At 48.4% G+C, this 21,954-nt stretch overlaps 1 protein-coding gene across 15 annotated transcripts in view; it reads left to right on the top strand.

The window, feature by feature from the left end:
- Positions 1-21,954, top strand: part of SLC39A11 (solute carrier family 39 member 11) — a 428,457-nt gene that overhangs the window by 87,513 nt on the left and 318,990 nt on the right. For 14 of the 15 annotated variants that reach the window (XM_045045246.1, XM_045045244.1, XM_045045245.1 and 11 more), the window contains one exon: positions 2,969-3,007. In XM_045045246.1, the coding sequence (XP_044901181.1) occupies positions 2,969-3,007 (39 nt within the window). Of the gene's footprint in view, positions 1-1,421; positions 1,537-2,968; positions 3,008-21,954 lie in introns of all 15 variants that reach the window. The other variant, XM_045045247.1, reaches the window with a different exon arrangement.

The following is a 21,954-nucleotide window of genomic DNA, read 5'->3' as shown; positions in this document are numbered from 1 at the left end:
GAAGGACCCACAGCACCCAGAATATAGTTGTACTCATGGCTAAGGTTTAACATTGAAAGGATCAGCAGGAGAAGGATATAGGCGGAGTCTGGGGACATCCGTGCACAGGCCTTTGATGCTCCCTGCCTCCTGTGAGGGGCCCAACGAGGGCGTTCCTTCCCCCAGCAAGGAAAACGCAGTTAACACACGCGTGATGTGTCCGCCCGGGGCACCCTGTGGAGCCTCAGCCCCAAGGATTGTACCGGGGGTGCTCATGAAGGCAGTACATGCTGCCGAAATTCCAGACTTGCAGAAGGAAAGCAGGTGTCCTGCATCCACGACCTTGTCTGGAAACCAGCATAGGCACCTTGACCCACCCTTACCAGGGAATGGAGGGGGGCAGTTCAAGCACCACGTTCCCAGAAGCCAGCCAAGGGCCAGCCTCGCAAGCAGGACCTTGCAAAGGTAGCAGGCGTGGGTGGGCTACAGGCACCCTTTCTGCACAGGCAGGTTGCATGAAAAGTGGGGGGAGGCACGGCGTTGGGAGGCAAAGGTGGCCAGAGACAGGAGTTCACAGAGATGTGCTCTGGCCCCGCAGCAAACCTCAGCTTCCATTCGGCTAAGATGGGGGCCGCAGTGAGGGTCACCTGGGATAGTAGACACGCGGACGCTGCCCTCCGCAGTTGCTCTCAAACGTCTCTTCGCTCAAGGGCGCCTGGATGGCTCAGTTGGTTAAATGTCCGACTTTGGCTCAGGTCGTGATCTCACGGTTCATGAGTTCGAGCCCCGCGGTGGTCTCTGTGCTGGCATCTCGGAACCTGGGGCCTGCTTCAAATTCTGTGTCTCCCTCTCTCTCTGCTCCTCCCCCTCTCATGCTCTGTCTCTTTCTCTTTCAAAAATAGATAGACATTACAAAAAATAAAAAAAAAAAACGTTTCGCTCAAAATTTGTTTTCTTGCTTTAAAATATATTTTAATTGTAGGAAACTCATAACGTATGAAAAAGCTTAAAGACATAATAAAAAAGGTGCTTCTCAGAAAAAAAAAAACTCCAAGCCCTGAACCTGTTCATCCAGAGTTCAGTTATATTCGCGTATACATAAACTTACCCGTATCTGTTTCTTTACATGACAGGGATCAAATTTTATGTAATATTTTACAACTAGTTTTCCTCACTTGGTAACATAAACATTCTTCCTACATCCCTAAATGCTTTTTTGATTATTTTGATCACTTTGGTTACTTAACTGGGCGTGTACTATTCTGTTGTAAGGATGGTCTGCAGTTTATGTAGCCCTTCCCCAACTGTTATGTCTTTTCTCCTAATGTCTTTAGAAACACTTTTGTGATGAACATAAACCTTTGAGCACCTAGCTGATTAGTTCCTTGAGGTAAATGTCTAAAAGTGGAAAAACTTAAAAAGTATAATCTTTCTCCTTTCAGGATCCAGATGAATGCTGATAGAATAATTTTTTTACCTGACTTCTTTATTAGAGCTGTCTGGTTTCATTAAATTATTTGGTTGGCCAACTTTGCTCATGTCATGGCACGCCTAGAGGTAAATGTCATTTGTATGGCTTCCTGGGGTCAAAACTTTCCGTCCACCTCCAGCCGCTCAGAGGTGGGAGAGGGCTGAGCAGTTGGGGTAATCACCTCAACCAGCCTGTAACGTGTTCACGGGGCTATAGATTATGTTCCTAACTTAGACTACAAAGTTAAACAAGTATTTTTAAATGGAAATATAAAATGCATATAGAAAAGCTCACATTTTATTTTTATTTTTTTAACATTTATTTTTGAGAGAGAGCGAGCGAGCGAGCACGCACGCGTGCAAGTGGGGAGGGGCAGAGAGGAGGACAGAGGATCCAAAGCAGTCTCTGTGCTGACAGCAGCGAGCCCGATGTGGGGCTTGAACTCACGAACCATGAGGACCTGAGCCGAAGTCGACGTTCGACCGATTGAGCCTCCCAGGTGCCTCAAAAGGCGCCCATTTTATAAGTGTGCAGCTTGATGATTTTTCACGATCGCCTATGAAACTAGTACCCAGGTCAAGAACTAGAACGGCACCAGCCCCACAGCAGCCTTTCAGGATCCTTTCTAATCCCTACCCTCCATCCCCAACCTCCACTGCCAAGAGCAATCCCTCTCCTAGCCTGTGCCCGCAGAGATTAGTTTTCTCTGTTTCCGTACATGACATAAATGGAGTAATCATATGGTATGCGCTCTTCTGCGTCTGGCTGATTCCACTCTGTTTATTTTCCAGTTTCCCCATGCCCCTGCCTGATTATGGGCTCCATTCATGCATATGTCGTGTGTGTTCTCATTGCCGTGTGGTATTCTGTTGTGTGAATACATCCTAATTGTTGCATCCATGCTACTGTTGGTGGGGCGTTCGGGTAGTTTCTAGTTTTGGCTCTCACAAGTACTGCTGCTGAGAGCTTCTCTGGACACGTGTTCGGTGAGTCCAAGTAGGCGTTCCTGTTAGGTGATGATTTCACTACTCAGGGGCAGCACTGCTGGGTCGTAGGGTATGTTCATTTCCAGTTCGCTGGCTGCTGCCAGTTCGTTTTCCAAAGTGGCTGTGCCGCTTTGTCCCTCCGCCTGCAGCGTGGGAGAGTTCTGCTTGGTCCCCATGGTCCCTACCAACACTTATCAATTTCCATCTTTTAGGCCAGCTACTTACTAAAGGTTTACAGTTATCATTCACAGGAGAGCCAGGTAAAAGACAACACGTGGGTCAATGGAAGGCAAGCACCACTGAGAAAAACTCTGATTGGCTGTGGGATGGATGGAAGGCTAAAAAAAAAAAAAACCTTCCCCCTGGTTCTTGGCCCATTTGATAAAGGTTCCAATCCAGGCTTCTAGCTGGACAGGTTGACAAACTTAGGCACGGGCCAGTCTTTATTCGTGTGGTTCTCTTAGATCATATGGTTTCCTCTTATCCCCAGACTCATCCCTCAGACTCTGAAACATCTTGTTTATATTTTCAGAGGCGGATCTTGGATGGAAGTCTTGGCTTTGCTGCAGGGGTAAGTAGCGTGTCAGTAGGAGTGATGTAAAACGGAGACATGCTTATTCTAACATTTCTGTGCCAAGGGGGTATGTCCAGTCTCTCCTCCTGCCACCTAGATGCATCTCTCTGGGCTCCAGGTGCTAATGGCCCCTTCGTATCTCTGCCCCTACTTACCGTCGAGCTTATTGAAATGCTCCCGCCTCTCAGCGAGAGAGGCCTGCTTGTAGGGCAGCTGTCTCAGGACTTGTGAAATGAGGTGGTTTTTAGGAAGGGCCTCCACGGCGCTCGTTAAATATCTTTTCTCTCTTTCCCTTCCCTTTAAAAGCCCTTTTTTAATGGACATCCCCAAACATGTTAAAAAAAGTGGAGAGAATCTCAGGTAGCCATCATTCAGCTTCAAGCATTACCCATGTTTTGCTGATTTCATTTCTGCTGACTTCCCCCAACCTTCTTGAGAGGTTGGAATATGTTGTTAAAGCAAATCCAAGACATCGTGTAAGTTCACCCGGAAGTTAAATCCCCATCTCTAACCGGATGGCTTGTTTCGTTTTGTTTTTTTTTACAACATAATCCCCTCATCACACTTACCCAAATTGGCAACTCCTTGCTGTAAGTAACCTAACAGCAGATTTTCTCCCATTTTTTCTTAAAAAAAATTTTTTTTTGATGTTTTTATTTTATTTTTGAGACACAGAGAGAGCACGAGCTGGGGATGGGCAGAGAGAGGGAGACGGGGAACAGAGCGCGCTCTGGCGCTGACCGCAGGAGAGCCTGAACCCACTTGCCTTAAGATCATGACCCAAGCCGAAGGCGGTCGCCTGGCCCACCGAGCCACCCAGGCGCCCCTCCTCCAGTTTTTCAAAGGGGTCATCGAATCAGCAGCTGAGCAAGATTTTCGTATCGATTATATCTTTTAAGTGCCTTTTATTCTTAACAATCCCTTTTTTTTTTTTTTTCTCCAGTAATTTGTTGGAGACACTGGGTCTTTTATATCCGTAGAGTGTCCCACATGGTGAATTTGGCTGATGGCTTCCTCGGTGGGGGGTTGTGTACCTTGCTCCCCGGTTCCCCGATCTGTGAGCCGGGCGTTAGAGCCTGGAGTTTGGGGAGTTCAGAGCCCGCTTCCCAGGCACGCACATAGGGTGGTGGGATGTTCCGGTTTTGTTCGTCACACCGGAAGTCCCGTACCACGTGGTTTTCTCTTCCGGGTGATCAGGATTTGGTTCCTTTGCCGCCTTTTTACTGTGATCTGCAAAAACTGGCCTGCGGGGTCTCCCAGAGGTCGCCTAAGTCAGCAGCCGTCAGACTGGGGTCCGTGTACCTTCCAGGGCACACAGAGGCCCTCCCGGTAGTGCACAGAGGCACGGAGAGTGTTCACGAAATCCGTTTCCAGGTCCTCAGCGGCCACAGGCTGTCTTTCCTGAAACCCACTCTGGTGAGGACACCCTGGCAGCCCGGGGTGCTCCTTGCCCGAGTCCCCTTCCGCGTTTGCCCTCTCCCACTTTACAAGATAGACGCACTCTTGCCATACCACCCTGTCCCTAGGTGGCAAAATCTCCACGCATAAATTGGGGAACGCTTGCGATGTTGGTGCTGAGTGGAGAAAGTGAGGCCTCCAATCACCGATCCCTGGGCATAAATCCTTAAGTGGTTCAGACATGTCTCGCCCTTGGACTGTGGATCTAATCAAATTGTTTGCAGAGCGATGCTTAAATACCATTTTGGGATTTGGGGCCTGTAACTTGGATAAAATTCAGAGAACAAAATGACATTATTGTAACAAAGTATCTATTTTCTCCATCCTCTTCTTTATGCGAACACATTTCCTCTTTGCTTGTGTTTAAAAAAGAAAGAAAAAGGCAAGAAAAATAGAAACAAAATTGATTCCCAACTCTTAATCTAGTGATGACCACTTAATATTTGTCCATGGATGTATGAGTGAATGGAAAAAACAAGGGGGGGGCCTCATCCATGAAAATACACATTTCCAAAAAAAAAAAAATATTTTTTAGTGTTTAGTAATTGTAAAACAGTGTATTATATTTTTGTTGTTAGAAATCTGTTCTCTACCACTAATCATTTTAATGGTAACTCAATCTGGGAAATTGTTACTTAAGCAGTTAGAGCCCTAAGTTCACGTGAATTTTCCTAAAAATTAAATTAAAATGTATATAGACATTTATATTACAAAGAAGTAGGATAAATAAATCATTAATAGACTTTCTAGCGTAAAACAGAAGTTGCTTTAGGGTAAAATTCTGTGGGGAAAGAGAATTGAAATTTGAGTCTGGGAGAAAAAGTAATGATGTAAGTTTTGGGACTTTTCAAGAAGAGTTCGCTTTTTTTGTGTGTTTAGGATGTAGCCTGTGAACAGAAGAGTACGTAAAACATGAACATACAGTTTATATATATATGTTTATATTTATATTTTAAGAAGATAAAATATTTGTCCGTGGATATATGAATGAATCACTAGAGTAAGAGTGGGAATCAAATCCCTATGCTGTTTAGATCCCAGTGGATACAATTAATTGACTGATGAAACAGAAATCGATATTTATATGCCGGAAATGAGTTTGCACCTCTTGAAATTCAAGATGAAAACCTTTTAAATGTTAACTTTAAAAGGAGTGAGGGGGATGGGGCGCCTGAGTGGCGCAGTCGGTTGAGCGTCCGACTTCAGCCAGGTCACGATCTCGCGGTCTGGGAGTTCGAGCCCCGCGTCTGGCTCTGGGCTGATGGCTCGGAGCCTGGAGCCTGTTTCCGATTCTGTGTCTCCCTCTCTCTCTGCCCCTCCCCCGTTCATGCTCTGTCTCTCTCTGTCCCAAAAATAAATAAAAAACGTTGAAAAAAAAATTAAAAAAAAAAGGAGTGAGGGGGTACCTAGTTTTTCAAAAATTCTTCTAGGGGTTACATAGATACAGAATTTGAAGAACTCTGTTCTGTACTGTCTTTCTGCTTTTGACTAGGCATTTGTGTCTCCTGTTCTAGGTGGCTCTTTTAGGGCAAAAGCCACTGTAAGGTTTATGTAGCAAAAAGCAAAAAACAAAATGAAACAAGAAAGGGAACAAACAAGGAAAAGCAGAGAATAATAGTCTTCAGGATATGTAAGAATAAATTTGGGAGCATAATGAAACATGAACATTTTAGATGTAATTCCTCCCCCCCCCCAAAAAAAAATCATCAGGCCACTCTTGTGGTCATTTAAGTATGAGGATCTAAAATAAAATAGTTTTACTTCCGTTTTTTAATGTAGTTGTTAAAAAAGAGAGATTCTAAAAATTATTTACGTGTGTGTGCTTTTTTCTTTTATTTTTAAAGAAAATAGGATTTACTTTTCTGAAATTGACCTTGAGCTAGTTCCACAGGAGGAACTTCTGCAAAGTCACCAGCTACATGGAGGAAAGTAAAAGTGTGCTGTGGGAGACTGTTGAGACTCAAAACTCAGGAAATACCAGTGGCCTTGGTGACTAGTAGTGGGTTCTCATAAATGCTTCCCCAAACTAGGGAGAAGGCAGTAGAGCCCAGGTGGCCTGAGCTATAATAACCACTTGTACTAATCATGGGAATAATTTGTATTTAACACAGCCATTCTGTTGGCTAGGACAGTAGTTCTCAACGGGGGGGGGGGGGGGGGGGGGCGGTTTTACCCCCCGCTGCAGGGGGGCATTTGGCATGTTCAGTTGTGACAACTGATATCTAGCGGGTAGGGGCCAGGGATGTTGCTAAACACTTTCCAGTGCACAGGACAGCCCCCCTCTCCCTGCCCCCCCCCCCCAAAGAATTACCCAGCCCAAAACGTCCATGGTGCCACAGCAAGAAATCCCGGTCCAGAGCATTTTGATGTATCCTCTCTGGTCACAGAGTGGAACGTATAAAAATGTAGATGTATTAGAAGTCAAAAAAAGAAGAAGAAGAAAATCATCCTGCCTCCCCCCCCCCCCCGTGCCCCCCCCCCTTGCTTCTCAGAGGTCACTGCTGTTAACCATTAGCAGCTCCTTGGAGAACTGTTTATTATGCACGTACAAAGTATCGGCATAAACACGCCACAGGGCTTGCTAGCCTTCAGCACGGCTCTGAGATGCTTTGAGTAAATATCTTGAAAAGGGAAAGCCAGCCATCAGTCGGTTGACTGGGGTCCCATTGTACTTTGCACAGATGTAACATGCTTTCAGATCAGCGGGATACATTTATGCATGTGTTGTATGTGCATTGACACCCGTCTCTGCTTTAATGCTGCAGTGATGTATCTATATAATTGTGCACCGAGAAAGGAGATTCCTGGGACAAAGGACGTGGTGTTTTAAATGTGCTTAGCGGTATATTTCACAGGTGGTTTTTTCCCTCATTAGCAGGGCCTTGGAAGCATTAATCAGTTCTCCTTAAATGACTCTTCAGAGAATCCCATTTGCCTTCTGCCGCACCCCCCCCCACTCCTGACTCCTAAAAAAGGTTTAGACTCTTTTAAGTCTTTCATAATCGTTGTCTTTTTCTTAGTACCCATGTCAGCCGTCACGTTTTGCCTGAGGTGTGAACTTAATGGGGAGAAATTTTACCATTAAAAAAAAAAAAGGCAGAAAAAGAAACCTAGAGTATTACAGCATTAAAGCCGGAAGAGTTTTACAACTTAAAAAAAAATTTTTTTTAATGTTTATTTTTGAGAGAGACAGAGAGAGATAGGGTGAGCGGGGGAGGGACAGAAAGAGAGGGAGACACAGAACCTGAAACAGGCTCCAGGCTCCGAGATGTCAGCACAGAGCCTGATGGGGGCTCGAACTCTCGAACTGTGAGGTCATGACCTGAGCCAAAGTCGGGATGCTTAACCGACTGAGCCTCTCAGGCGCCCCAAAGCTGGGAGAGATTGTAGATGGTTATAATAGCTAGTATTTATTGCACCTTTGTTGTTTACAAGGTGCTCTGCTGAGCACTTTGTGTCGACCATCTAATTTAATTTTCGTAACGACTCCATGAGGTATGTAACATGTGCTATTATTTACTCCCACTTTACAGCTGAGGAAATAGGCATAGCAAGGGTAAATGAATTGTTCCGGATCTCCCACGGTGAGCAGAGGCAGGATTTGAACACACAGTCTGACTCCAGAGCTTTCCCTCTTAAACCACAGTGCCTCCCGGCTGATGTCTGGTCCAGTTGCCCCCCATGTAGAGGCAGGAAACAAATGCAGAGAGAAGAAATGACTTCTCTAGAATTGGAAATCACTAGGTAGGGGCAGAGCTAGGACCAAACTCAGCTGAGAAGTCAGGAGCTGCTGACATTTAGCTGTGTGACCTTGGGCAAGCTCCTTAGTGTTCCTGGACCTCAGTTGACTCTGCTCAGTTGACTGACATTGGGCTTGATGGTTTGTTAAGGGCTTCTTGGTTCTGTCCAGTTAAAGAGGCGGGTTCTAGCGTGGGTTAGTGTATATCCTTTTCTCGTAAGGCAATTGGGAAGCGTTCGTTCCACTTCCCCTGTTCACTCACTCACTCACTTGTTCGATGGCAAATTTACACATGCAGTTGAAGATCTTTTCATCCGAATTGAGATGAGCAGTCGTCGTCCCGAAAGGTAAACATTTGGGGGAATTCGAAGAGGCCAAAACATCAAGGGTCACCGTTCACCATTTTAATTTTCTTTGCTCTGGTTTTGATGTCTCTTTGGTGAGGTTGATATTCACTAGTAATCTCTGAATCAGTGTACATCCTCTCTCAAGGAAGACGCGCTTGTGTGGAATAAACAGGACCAGGAGCCTGCAGAAGAGAAAGGCAGCCTACCAATCAAGAAGCTTACTTGTAGGCAGGAAGAGGCAATTTAATATCTATTCTTTAATCCCATGGGGAGCTGGGTTCTCATGAAAGGCACGATTTTCTTAAGGAGGGTTTGGCTGAGTCTGTTTTTGTGCAGAACATGGTGAATAATATTTTCTCCAAATAACTGGCTCCCTGTTGGAAGTTAGTGATGCTCTCCGGTGATGGCCTCAGAGTCTGGAGGGACGAGGGTGACCAGCTGTTCTCCATTTCCATGGCGAAATGGATGGGCAGAATAGACTCAGCAGCATGAGGGATTCAGGGAGATTTCAGCCGGAGGCAGTGGAAAAGTGACCTGAGCCCAAGTCAGACGCTTGACCGACTGCACCACCCAGGTGGTGGTGATGTTTGTCCGTTTGAGGGCTGAGACTGTCCTCAGCCAAGAGGTGACGAGGTGTACTGGGTTGGCTTGATGGGACTTGGAGCCGTCTGCCCCGGGGGTCTTATGTGACCGGCTAACTGTGGCATGGTGTGTGGAGAAAACAGGGGGAAGGGTGCCTCTCTAAGCAGGACCATTCACAGCCTCCCTCCAGGTTCTGTCACGATTGGCAAGGGGCCACCTGCCGCTTCTTGCCTCCTCTGCCTCTTGCACGGGAATGCCGCGGGACAGTGGCGCTCAATCTCGTCACCGAGGGCTTTGGACCCTTAAGGTTTGCGTGAAAAGCATGTTATTTGTAAAGGTCTCCCATGGTCAGTTTACAACGGGAAAACTTCTGTGTCTCCGCCGAATGTTTTCAAACCTTGCGAGGCGCGAGCAGCAGATGCTGAATGCACCGTGGGGGGCAAGCCTGACTTCCGGCTCGGCGCTGCTGGACCCCAAACCATAGCGGTTCTGCTGGGCACGAGAGCGATGTGGTGACAGCTGTGTCCCCTGGCCCTCCCCTCATCTTCTGTGACATGTGCCGGCAGGATCAGGGCCTTCCTTCCCGACACATCCGGACCCTGACTCCAGGGGTGGCCGGGTGAGAGAGGAAGAAAGGAGAAAAGGGAAGAACATCCAGGAAGGAGACAGACCATCACTATTATTGTTCGTGTGTCTTTCCTTTTCAATTTCATGCTTCAGATCTCCAGTGTCGTTGTAAACAGTGTGGGGGAGGAAATGATACACGTTACCTCCCATCTGCACTGACATCTAGATGGAAGAACCCACGTGTATTGTCTCGTCCTGCTAAGCAGCTGGCCCGTGTGGCTGTGGGGCCTGCCCAGAGCCGCCTGGATGCTTACCTCGCTTCCCTGCCTCGCCCGTCCTCTCTCCCTGCCTTTCCCGGGTGCTCAGGCTGTCTGTCCTCTCGTGGCCTGGGCACCTCTGCTTCCCCCTTGTTTCCTCTTCCTTTCCTTGCAGGCCTGGGCCCTGCAGGGATTGGGGCCAGGGCGTTCTCCTTGGGGAATACCTGCTCCTCTTTGTTTGGGGCATCCTTCCCTGTTCCGTGAAGGGGAGGGGCGAGTGTATGCAAGTGACCAGCAGCTTAAAAAAGGGCTTTGAGATTCCGTTTTAGTAGTCAGATGTGAGTGCTCCAAAGGCAGTAGCTCTTACACATCTTCCTGCAGGAGCAGGTAAACGTGTAATAGATATTCCTTAAGATGACTGGCTCAGTTTCACTCATTCAGTCATTCATGCATTCATTCATTCAGCATTTATGGAGGATCTGTTGTATTTCCAGGCACTGTGCCGAGTGCTAAGGATTTGAAGGGGTGATAGGAGGTGGTCTCTGTCTTTAAGGAGGTTACGGTCTAGTTCTAGTGGAGAGGTGGGCACCCTGCCTGTTTTTGTCGGCAGGGATTTATTGGCACCCACCACGCCTGTCTGTTCGCATACTGTCTGCGGGGCTCGTGCATCATAATGCAGAGTGAGGAACTGCTAAAGGACCATATCGCCTGCAAACCCTGAAGTATTCACCGTCTGGCCCTTTGCAGAAGTTTGCCGACCCCTGATTTAGTGTTTACGGTGGGGTTTTCTGAGGCCTGTTGCAGTACAAACAGCCTGAGCAGGTGTCCACAGCTCCGTGCTGTGAGGGGCTCGGGCTGGCGGTCTCAGAACGTCCCTGGAATGTCTGGTGTTCCTGAGCAGGTGATTTCCTGGGGGAGCTAGGTTTTGCGGGGCACGGGGGGGGGGTTCCTCCCCAAGGAGGCCTGGCCTTGGCTCATGAAATCGATGCTACTGCTGCCCCTTTGCTGGGGTGGGCCTTTGAAGAATCTTCAGGGGATAGCTTTGCAGGGCAGCACGGTGAATTACGTGGACCACTTTGCTCTCATCTTGTCACATAAGGCACACTGTGTTAGGACAGATGGCCAAGGACAAAAATGTGCCCTTTGAGATTTTGAACAAAAACTAGGTTTCCCAGCTCAAATCAACCTCAAGCTGGCAACCGTCCTCAGCACCCGTGGTCTAGCAGAGTGAGCTCACTTGGCCTCACATCCTCGGCAATTTAGTCCCAAGGAGCTTCTCTCTGGCTTTGGAGAAATTCCCTTCGTTCTGATGCAGTGGTTCCACTCAGGCTGCATGATAGAATCCTCTGGAAAGATTTAAAAAGCCCAGTGGCCTGGGCACACCCTGGACTAACTACATCTAAATCTCTGGGGCTGGGATAAGGCTTCAGTGGTTTCTTGAGCTCCCCGGGTGATCACAGCAGTGAGGACCCAGTCCGAATGGGGATGACGGTTTAATGAAGGATGGGCTGGTGTTTGGAAACAGCAGACTCCCTCCAGAGGCTCCAGGTAGCTGTGGGGCTAAGAGTCTGGCTGAGCCCGCGTGTGGGGCTGGGGCCGTGGTCACAGGGGCGCTGGGTGTGGAGGATGGGGCCTCGGAATCCGGACGGGGGCGCCCAGGGGGAGGCTGCTGCCGTGGCGGTCCACTGTGTGCCTGGCGGGTTGACTTTGATACCAGCCTGAGTTGGGAGGGGACAGATGTACTCACACGTAGGTTTCCCAGTTGGTTAGGTGATACTGGTGTCCCAGCTGCCGGAATGAGAACTCTGGGCTCCCCGACACATGCAAAAGAAAGACGAGAGGCAGGATCTTTGCGGCTTGGAGAACTTGAATGTGAGCGTAAATTCTCACCCGATGCACAGTCTTTGTTGGATCGCACGCTGTGTCTGAAAAAATCTCAGTATGGGCAGGGCCTTCTGGGAGTCATCTAAGGCATCCCTGTGCCATCAGACAGGGCAATGTTTTGCCTAATCCAGACAGATGGTGGGGATGGGGCTTGTTCCCAAAGACTTTTATGAAGCAAGTCTCTGCTTTTTTTTTTTTTTTGTAACCTAATTGAGTGTTTAGCTAGCTTGTTAGAAACTTACCTAATCTAAATGTCTTCTGCAATTTAAGTAAGAGAGTAGCTGACATCATCTTTCTTTGGCATCTTAGCACAAATCACATTACAAAGCATTTACTTAGGGGTCAGTTCTTTTGCAAGATACTCCAAGTGCAAGGGGTCAAAGTCAATCTTGGTCAAGTCTTGTCCTGTGGCCTTAGCGTGCCAAGACCAAATCTCTACACGTATTATTAACACAAGTGCTTTGTGCAAGGCCTGCCTTTGTGCAAGGATTGCTTCTGATTGCTTTTGAGTGGTGGCTCACTCACAGGAGGGGAGAAGAGCCGGTCATCAAAGCTTTGTCAAGCGCCTGTGCAGTTTTAGCGATGGCTCAGACATGTGTTCTGTTTGCAGAAGAACCATTTATTTTCTTCCTTCCTTAGGGAGTGGCTGCCCGGAAGGTGGGAGCAGGGAGAGGATGGGCCTCAGGCCAATCCATCCACCGTTTAGTGAGCACCTACTGTGTGGAAGGCATTGTGGGGGTACGTACAGAAGCAAGATATAATCCCTCCCTGCAAGAGGCTAAGGCCGGCTGGGTTCCTGCAACCACGAGACAGGTCAGCATGTGGTTGTAGGAGGGTAATGTGTGCAAGGTGACAGGAAGCCTGGGGACAGGGAGGAGTTAGGGAGGACTGCTTCAAGGGTGAAAATGAAATTGGAAGAATATGTAGTTTGAGGATGGGCACGGAACGGGGAGGAAATGAATTCTGGGCAGAAAGAAGAGCATACTGGAAGCATGGGCATGGAAAACACAGGACTGTTGAAGGAATGGTGATTGGTTTGGCTGGAAGCTGATGGCCGCAAGGTAGGTTGGGGCCTGGATATAAACAACCTGGGGCCCCGCGGAGGAGGGTTTGCGCTCTGTTCTCTAGATTGGTGGGGAGACCCTGGAGCTTTGAGGGAGGGGAGGTGACCGGAGTTGTAATTTCAGGAAGTGGGTTCTCTTGGAAGCAGATAGCACGGCAGGGGAAGGCAGGTTGGAGGCTCTGATGTTACTTTAGGTGGACTCCTGGACTCCTTAGAGGCCTTGAATCAGGCAGAGGCAGGGGAGTTGGGAAGGGAGAGAGTGAAGGTCAGTCCTGCTGGAGAACTGGGGACTTGGCGGTCCTTTGATTGCGAAGGTAGCCAAAGAAGTTCAAGCCCATCACAGGTACCGTGTTCCTGGGGCTCCTTCCCCTGGGGCAATCAGGGAATTTGGTATCACCTCCTGGCTTAGGGGCTGAGGAGGGGGGGCTCTACCAGAAACAGGGAGGTGGAGTTTATATCAGGCTTTTCTCTTTTGAGTGGGTTTGTACTTTGGAATCTGTGTGGCAGGATGGTCTCCATGGCAACCAGCCACCTACACCTAGCTGTACTGATGGTGATGCTTCCTTCTGCTCACCGTGCTTTTGACTGAGAGTCACTGAGACACCCCTCTCCCCCAACAAATAGTGGCTTAAACAAGAAAGACTCCTCTCATGAAGAAGAAATCCAGAGACTGTGGCTGGGAAGGTAGATCCATGGAGTCCCAAGGGATCCAGGCTCCTTTTCTACTTGGTGCTTTGTCCCAGAGGGAGGCATTTGCCTTTCTGGCCCAAGGTGGCTGCTGGAGCTCAGGGCATCACAGCTGCCTCCAGGCAGCAAAATGTCAGCCGGGAGGGAGATTTCCTGTAAGTCTTGCCTGACAGCTCCACTTGTAGCTCATTACTCAGAACTTACCGGAAGACCCCATCTACCTGCAAGGAAGGCCAGGACACCCGGTCTTTCAGCCGTGCTGCAGTGTGCCCAGCTAAACAGTGGGATTGTGTTCCTAAAGGAGATGGGAGAATGGAAACCACAGCAGGCAATTAGCATCCTCGGCCACACAGCCCATCACGGAGAGAACGTTGAGCATTGATGCTATTATTGATTTGCCTTCCCTGTGTTCATTTTGTATGTGGTTGTTCTTTCAAGTGAACTGGGTTATTTTTTTCTTTAGTTTCTTTCAAAATGGGGGAGTAAAGACATGAACTTGGCAAGAAATTCAAGTAGTACAAAGGGCATGCAGTAAAACATAAGTCCCTCCATGTCTGTCATCAGCCAGGGCTTTGGAGGCCACGAATGACGGAAAACCTAACTCACTCTGGCAAAGGACTGATGAAGGAAATGTGTTGGCCCGCGCATTTAAAATACCAGGCTCAGAACTGACCTTGGATAATACTGCCAGACTCTGTAGATCCAAGGACATCACTGGGGCCTGGGTTTCTCCGTCTCCTGGTCCTGTTTTTCCCTGTGTCTCCACTTTTGGGTACTGTATTGACATCCTCTCAGACTCACGTCTGTGGGGAGGAAGAGCCCTTCTCCCCCAGCTTTGATGGCCCTTGGAATTGAGTTTCATGGGCAGGAAGTGACAGGCCTCACTTGGGTTGTGTCCTCTTCCCCGGACCCTAATTCCTGTTGCCATGGGGATGCGGTGTGTTAATTGGCCAGGCCTGGGCCACATGCCCACCCCTACTGGCCTCTTCCTCTTCCCCGTAGGTAAAAAGCAGAGACTAAAATTGATGAACAAGGAGGGGAGTGATGGTTCTTCTGAAGCAAAATGGAGGTATCCTTGCCCGAGTAGGTGTGATGGAGGTTGGGTGGTCAACGTGCAGCAAACGTGCCCACATTCTTCAAGATACAGCAAACATCACAGCAAACACTTCTTGTGCCAGTTAGAAACCACCCGAAAACATGGTGGCGTAAGCCAACAGCACTTTATCACTTCTTATGCTTCTGGATCGACTGGACTCCGCTGGGTGGTTCTTCTGGTCTTTCCTGGTGTCACTCATGGGGTCGGGGCATCTGGTGGCTCGGTGGGGCTGCGGGGTATAGGAGGACTTCACTCACAGTTGTGGAGACTCGGTGCTACCTGTCGTCTGGTCTCTGTCACGCACAGTGGCTCATGGGTCAGTGGTGCAGGTGGAAACCGTAAGGCCTTTGGAGGCCTGGCCTCAGGAACGTACACAAAGTCACTGGTCGTGTTTTATTGGCCCAAGCAAGTTGCAAGGCCCGCCCAGATCCAGGGGGTGGGGAAATACTCCCTGGTCCTTGGTGACCACAACCTGCAAACTATCATGGCTCTGTGCTACCCTCTACCTCCTCGCTTTGCAGAAGTGATGCCTGTCGACAGTCTACCCTTCCAGGATCCATAGACCCTTTTTGTTGCTGGGTGCCATCTTGTTGTCATTTCTAGAAGTCCCGAGACCTCCCTCCTGGGTCTCCCTTTATCCTGTTTTCTCCATCCTGCTTCTCAGCTTCTCTTTGGGTGTCACTCTCACCCGGTGGGAGGAAATTCTGTCTTTCTAGGTTTCCATTCCATTCACAAACGAACACGCAAGGAAGGAATCTGAAGACCCAGTGAAACTTGATTCATGCTCTGGGGGCAGGAGAGAAGCAGAGCTTTTGCAGGCCCAGATTAGTCATAGGTGTTCTGGTCTCCTGAGAGGAAGGAATTTGGGCTAAATTCTTAGGACAAGAGCCCCACTGTTCCGGAAGCAAGAATTAGCCGTTGGGTGAGGTGACATTCTGTGGCTAACAGTAATGTAATCGGTCTGGAATCTTTTCATATGGGGACACATGACCTTTTGAGAGTGGGTGTGTGTCCACACTATGGAATTGGAAGGACCCGGGAGAAATACCAGTTCTTAACATTCCATGCTTCAGCATTGTTTGGTTTTGTTAACCTGTATGACTTTGATTTTTTTTTTAAAGTTCATTTATTTTGAGAAAAGGGAGGAGGGGCAGAGAGAGGGCGTGGGAGAGGGAGCTGAGAGAGAGAATCCCAAGCAGGCTCCTCACTGCCAGCCAGGAGCCTGATGTGGGGCTCGAACCTACGAACCCCAAGATCATGACCTGAGCTAGAGTCTGACACTTTACTGACTAAGCCACCCAGGTGCCCCTGATTTTTTTTCTTTAAAAAAAAAATTTTTTTTTTTAACATTTATTTATTTCTGAGACAGAGACAGAGCATGAATAGGGGAAGGTCAGAGAGAGAGGGAGACACAAAATCCGAAACAGGCTCCAGGCTCCCAGCTGTCAGCACAGAGCCCGAGGCGGGGCTCGAACTCACGAACCGTGAGATCATGACCCGAAGTTGGACACCTAACCGACTGAACCACCCAGGCGCCCCTTTTTTCCTTTTTTTTTAAAGGTCAAAAATTTCCCTTTCAAATTCAGGCATCAGTCTTATTCCCTCTTTGCAGGGGAATCTCTGCGTCATTTTGTGAACAGAATTTAAGAATATAAAGAGCATATTGCTGAGGGCAGGGTGGTGGAGTGAACGTCCATCCTGGTGTTTCTCTGATGGGCGTGCGGGTCGAGCGGCAGGACGGTTGCTGAACTGTGGATTTATCCCTCTTCTCACTCCCCCACTGCCCCCAAGCGTGGTGAGTGCAAGGAGACCAGAGAAGCTATAATCAGAGGCTGAGGACACTCACTCCTGCCTTCTCCCAGGGCCCCTTGAAGAGTTTTGTCAGCCTCTGGCTCTCCTTCCGCGATGCCTCCCATCCCAAGGAATTGGACCTCAGGAGTGCCTCCATCATACCTCCGCTTTCCGAGGCAAGAGGAGCCTTCTTGGGCAGCTGATCCTGCTCGGTGATAAAGAGTGCTGGGCTCAGACAGGGAGTCGGGAGCCCTGGGTCGCTTTTCTAGCGGAGCTGTTTACAGTCCCTGTGATTAGCAGCAAGTCTTGTAACCTCTGGGCATCTCATGGCTCCGCCGAGACTGAAATCCTTCCCCTCCTACCTCGTGCAGAGAGTGGAAGGGAAAAATCAGGGCATGATAGTTTAATGCCTCTGTGCCCTCTGGAACAAAGCGAGAACAAACTACGAGAGAGGCAGCCGCCTTACTGGCTTGCTGGTGGATGCTGCTCTTTGCTGTCCGGGTGCCCTGGCTTTTAATCCCACATCTGACTTTGGCTCAGGGCCACGATGAGCTGTTTCTCCATGCTTCGCCGAACAGCGGTGGGAATAGAACCGTCAGGCCCGATGGAGAGTCAGCTCCGGGAGGATTGTGCGTTTGACAAGCCAGTGAAGGGACATGGAAGCCTTCACACTCACCTGTGCAGATTTTTTTTTCTTTTTTTCTTTTTTTTGGGGAGCGTTTCTTTGGAAACGTCTTAACTTTCTGAAGCCCTGGTCTTCTTGTGAAGAAATCAACCACGACAGCCCTGGGGCTAAGTGAGTTAGTGTTCCAGGAGGGTAGAAGGGAAAACAAAAACAAAAACATATCTATTAAACGCATAAGCAAGGGGAAAACGGGTTAGTATCGCATCGAAGAAGGAGGAAGGGACCCGGAATCGTTGCCTGTGCAAAAGCGTTAAGTAGATTACCCATCTGAATTTGCGGAACCCTCTGTAATTATGCATGGAGAGGTCTGTGGGGTGGGGTGTGTCCATGAGCTGACTGCGGGGAGCACTTACATCTTACGGGCTCGTGAGTCCCAAATATTATCATCTGACAATGGTTTTATTGCTTTATACTTTTCAAAGCATTTCCCCATCCATTACCTCATCCGACCCTCATAATAATCCTGTAGCTGTAGGCTTTCTTTTTTGCAAATAATAGATGAAGGGTGTGCCGTATCTCATGCTGGACTTTTCCGTGTGACCTGTTCCTGGGGTGCTGGGGGCAGTGGGGAAGAGAAGGGAGCCTCCAGTACCCCGCTGAGATCCCGCCAAGGTGTGCCAAGCACTGGGGGTAAAACAGAAAACAAAGCAACCCCAAATTCCTGCTCTCATGGGACTGCTGTTCTGGCAGAGAGAGTACTCTACGCTGAAACATATAGGATGTCAGACAGAGGTGAGTGTGAATGAGAACAATAAAGGAAAGGAGGAGGATGGATACTGGGAGTCACGACTATTGCAGTTTTAAAAAGAATCAATCAGTGAAGATGCTAAGGAGGTGTTCCCGATGTGTGGAAGGCTCTCAGTCAAGTCTTTTGACGTATTGAACAAATAAACAAAGGCTCAAATGGATGGATGGATGGGTAGGCGGGTGGATGGATGCACAGACTGTGGGTGGATGGGTGAGTGGATGATGGATGGATAGACAGAAGAGGAAGGATGGGTCCTACCCCCGCCTGCCCCCGCCCCCCACCCCCTGCCTCCAGAGACCTGTGCTTCCTTCAGGAGCCTTACTGTGCCTAACTATTTTTATATTCCCTTGCCCCATTTCATGCATCAATGTGGTGCACCCTAAGTGGGACCTCACCTCATGTAAGACCCTGGTGAGGATGAGCCCCTCCCTGCTGGAGAGAACCAGCATCCCACTGGTTAGGAATAGGAGGGCTCCTGGTTCTGTGCAGGTTGGGTTGGGAGGTAAATTGTTGCTAACTGGTCAAGGGAGAATTTGCCTCTCGTTTACTCCAACTCAGCCTTGTCATCATGGACCTCATGTCCTAAGTCCTGGGAGCTTGCCTGCTCTGTCTTTCTGGGAGCCTGGTCTCTTCCACATCCTTGGCATGGAGACTTTGCTCCTCATTTCCCCCTTCTTAATTTCTTTTTTTTTTTTTTAATTTTTTTTTCAACGTTTATTTATTTTTGGGACAGAGAGAGACAGAGCATGAACGGGGGAGGGGCAGAGAGAGGGAGACACAGAATCGGAAACAGGCTCCAGGCTCTGAGCCATCAGCCCAGAGCCTGACGCGGGGCTTGAACTCACGGACCGCGAGATCGTGACCTGGCTGAAGTCGGATGCTCAACCGACTGCGCCACCCAGGCGCCCCCCCCCCCTTCTTAATTTCTTAACCCCTATCCAAGATGGCACTCAGTGCTCCTTGGCAAGCGTTTGTAGCTCTCTGCTTATTCTGTACGGTCCTTATCTCTAGATCCTAACTGCTTGTTCATTTCTCTTTCCTTAGTCCCAGACTGGAGGCACCTGGAAGGCAGGGGCTGTCCTTTCCACTGTTGAAACTTTGTCCCTAGTACAGAAACTCCAACATGGTTGGCACTCAAAAAAATATGTTTTTTTAGTGTATATTATTTTTGAGAGAGGGAGAGAGAGAGCGCGCGCGAATGGGGGAGATGCAGAGAGAGGGGACAGAGGATCCAAAGCGGGTTTTGTGCTGACAGCGGAGAGCCAGATGCAGGGCTCAAAGTTATGAACCCTGAGATCGTGACCTGAGCCGAAGTCAGATGCTCAAACGACTGACCCACCCAGGCTCTCCAGCATTCAAAAATATATTTTTTTTCAACGTTTATTTTTTTGGGGGGGGCAGAGAGAGACAGAGCATGAACAGGGGAGGGGCAGAGAGAGAGGGAGACACAGAATCGGAAACAGGCTCCAGGCTCTGAGCCATCAGCCCAGAGCCCGACGCGGGGCTCGAACTCACGGACCGCGAGATCGCGACCTGGCTGAAGTCGGACGCTTAACCGACTGCGCCACCCAGGCGCCCCAAAAATATTTTTAATATAAGCATTGAATGAGTGTGGTGAGTGCATTAAAGGTTTTCCTTGGGGTTGGCTGCCTTTAGGGCCAGCCCAGTTTCTCCAGACCTTCTGTGTGCACTGATGTACATCTCTGGAACATCAGGATGAAATCTCAAAATAGACAACGAGAAACCCTACCCTCTGGGTCTATAAGGAAATCGGTCTTTCTGATCCTTCCAACGAAGGAAGAAATTAATTGAATGTAAACTCATTACATCTCTGAAGCACTTTGAAAATTTCCCCATAATTTAATTACAATGAACTTCTCAGGATGTAGTCATGCCAGGAAATGTCTCAAACTGTCAGTGGCGTGGGGTGAGGTAAGGGCAGGGGGATTGGGTACTGCGGGTGGGGCCTTATTTCTAGAGGACATGTGCTTTGGTATTATAACGAGCTATGGAGTCACCCTGGTTCGGTTTGATCCTGGTTTCTCTAATTAGTTGTGTGAGCTGGGACTTTGTAAGCCTCAATTTCCTCATCTGTAAAACAGGTTATAACAGTGCTGTCTCCTTTACGGGGTTGTTGCACACACGAAATGAGTCAAAATATTTGAAGCTTCTAGCACAGTGATGGTCACGTAGTAAATCTTGATTAGTATTATCCTCTGTCAGGGGAAACGGGTGGAGGACACACATGGAATTTGAAATTAGTAGAAGTTAGTGAACTTGGATATCAAGGTTTGGATCAGCTTTCTTTCAATATGTGACTCTCACATTACTGAGCATCCCTTAGTCGCCCGCAGTTGATTATCTTACCTGTGCACACTCCTTCCTCCTTTCTTCCTGGCAGCACCGTCTTGGATGCTTTCTTTGTTCACGTATAACTTAAAAAAAAAAAAAAAAAAGGGATCATACCGGACATAATGTTTAAAAGCATGTTCTAGGGTGCTTGGGTGGCTCAGTCGGTTTAGCGTCTGACTTTGGGTCAGGTCATGATCTCACAGTTAATGGGTTTCAGCCCCGCATCGGGCTCTGTGCTGATGGCTCAGAGCCTGGAACCTGCTTCAAGTTCTGTGTGTGTGTGTGTGTGTGTGTGTGTGTGTGTGTGTGTGTGTGTGTCTCTTTGCCCCTCTCTGCCCCCTCAGGAATAAAATAAAAAAACAAAGTTTTTTTTAAAGCACGTTCTTTCACTTCATATATCCTGAACTTTTTTCGTATTCTCTTGGATCACAAGAACTGCCCATGTTTGTTTTCACTTTTGATTGAGGTATGATGAAAACACACCCAACTGCACGCAGTGACTGGGATATTTTTAACCAGTGACCTGTTGCTCATTTCAGTTGGACTTGAGGCTTTGAATCGTTGTTTACTTTTATCAGGGCAATAGATGTACGCGACTAGGAAGAGCAAATGTTCGTAAAAGGCTTATGAAGAAAGGGACAGCATTCCCTCCCCTGCCTCCCACGGCCCCTTCTCTTTCCTAAAAGTGACCGCTTTTGTCTGTTTCTTGAGAAATTTTCCCTCATATTTCTAAACAAATCTGTTCTGCAATTTTTTTTTTTTTTGATTGGGAAACCAGTACCCTTCAGTCTGGTCATTGTTCTTTTTAGGTATCTTCAATAGTTTCCCCCGCTGGCCCTGTGTTCTCTCTCGATTAATCTTCCTAGTTGGCCGTGGGGCCTCCTGGACGAACCTCTCGTTTTCTTCTCTTCTCTATTTTGTAATCTCTCTGCTGTTTTGTTCTGCACGGTGGGAACTTTCATGGACCTTCAACTCCATAAAAGGAGCAAATGTTTTTTGTTGGTGTTTTCATAGTTTCGGTTTCTGAAAACTTTCTTGTTCTCCTTGTTTTTGTTTTTGTTTTCTTTTATTTGTTTTTTCTTTTCCTTCCGGCGCCCTGTCCTTTTCAATGTTGTTTCCTTGAATTCCCAGGGTTCTCTCTAAGAGCCTTCTTTCTTCCTGTTTGGTTCCTGGGGTCGCCCGCGGGAGCATTTAAAGACAGTCTCCAGGGTCTCCTGGCTGGCTCAGTAGGTGGAGCCTGTGACTCTTGATCTTGGGGTTGTGAGTTCGGGCCTCACATTGGGCGTAGAGCTTATTTAATAAAAAAATAAGAATAAAATAAGTTTCCAGCTGGGTAAAGAAACCGTGCCTCGTAGTAGTACCAGCCAACATTTCGAGTGCCTCTCAGTAGTCCTTGCAACAGCCGGATGAGCGAGGGGCTGCCATTCCAGTCTTGCAGATGGCAAAGCTGGGGCTTATGGAGGGGGATGGGACATGCCCAGGCCCTGTTGGGATTTGCCCTCAAGTCTGTGTGATTCTCGAGTCCTTGCCCTAAGCCTGGCGATACACGTTTCCCTGAGTTTTCTTTGATCACAGGGGAGGTCGAACATCTCATTAGTTCCTTGCACCCTTGGGCATTTCTTTGGTGACGAGCCAGTTATTTACAACCCTTGCCCCATTTATGTCTCTAAGTTGTTATTTGCACTGGG

This window comes from Felis catus, chromosome E1 (genome assembly GCF_018350175.1).
Source record: "Felis catus isolate Fca126 chromosome E1, F.catus_Fca126_mat1.0, whole genome shotgun sequence".
Taxonomy (NCBI): domain Eukaryota; kingdom Metazoa; phylum Chordata; class Mammalia; order Carnivora; family Felidae; genus Felis; species Felis catus.
The sequence above is the reverse complement of the archived record's forward strand: the minus strand, read 5'-3'. Positions and strand labels throughout refer to the sequence as shown.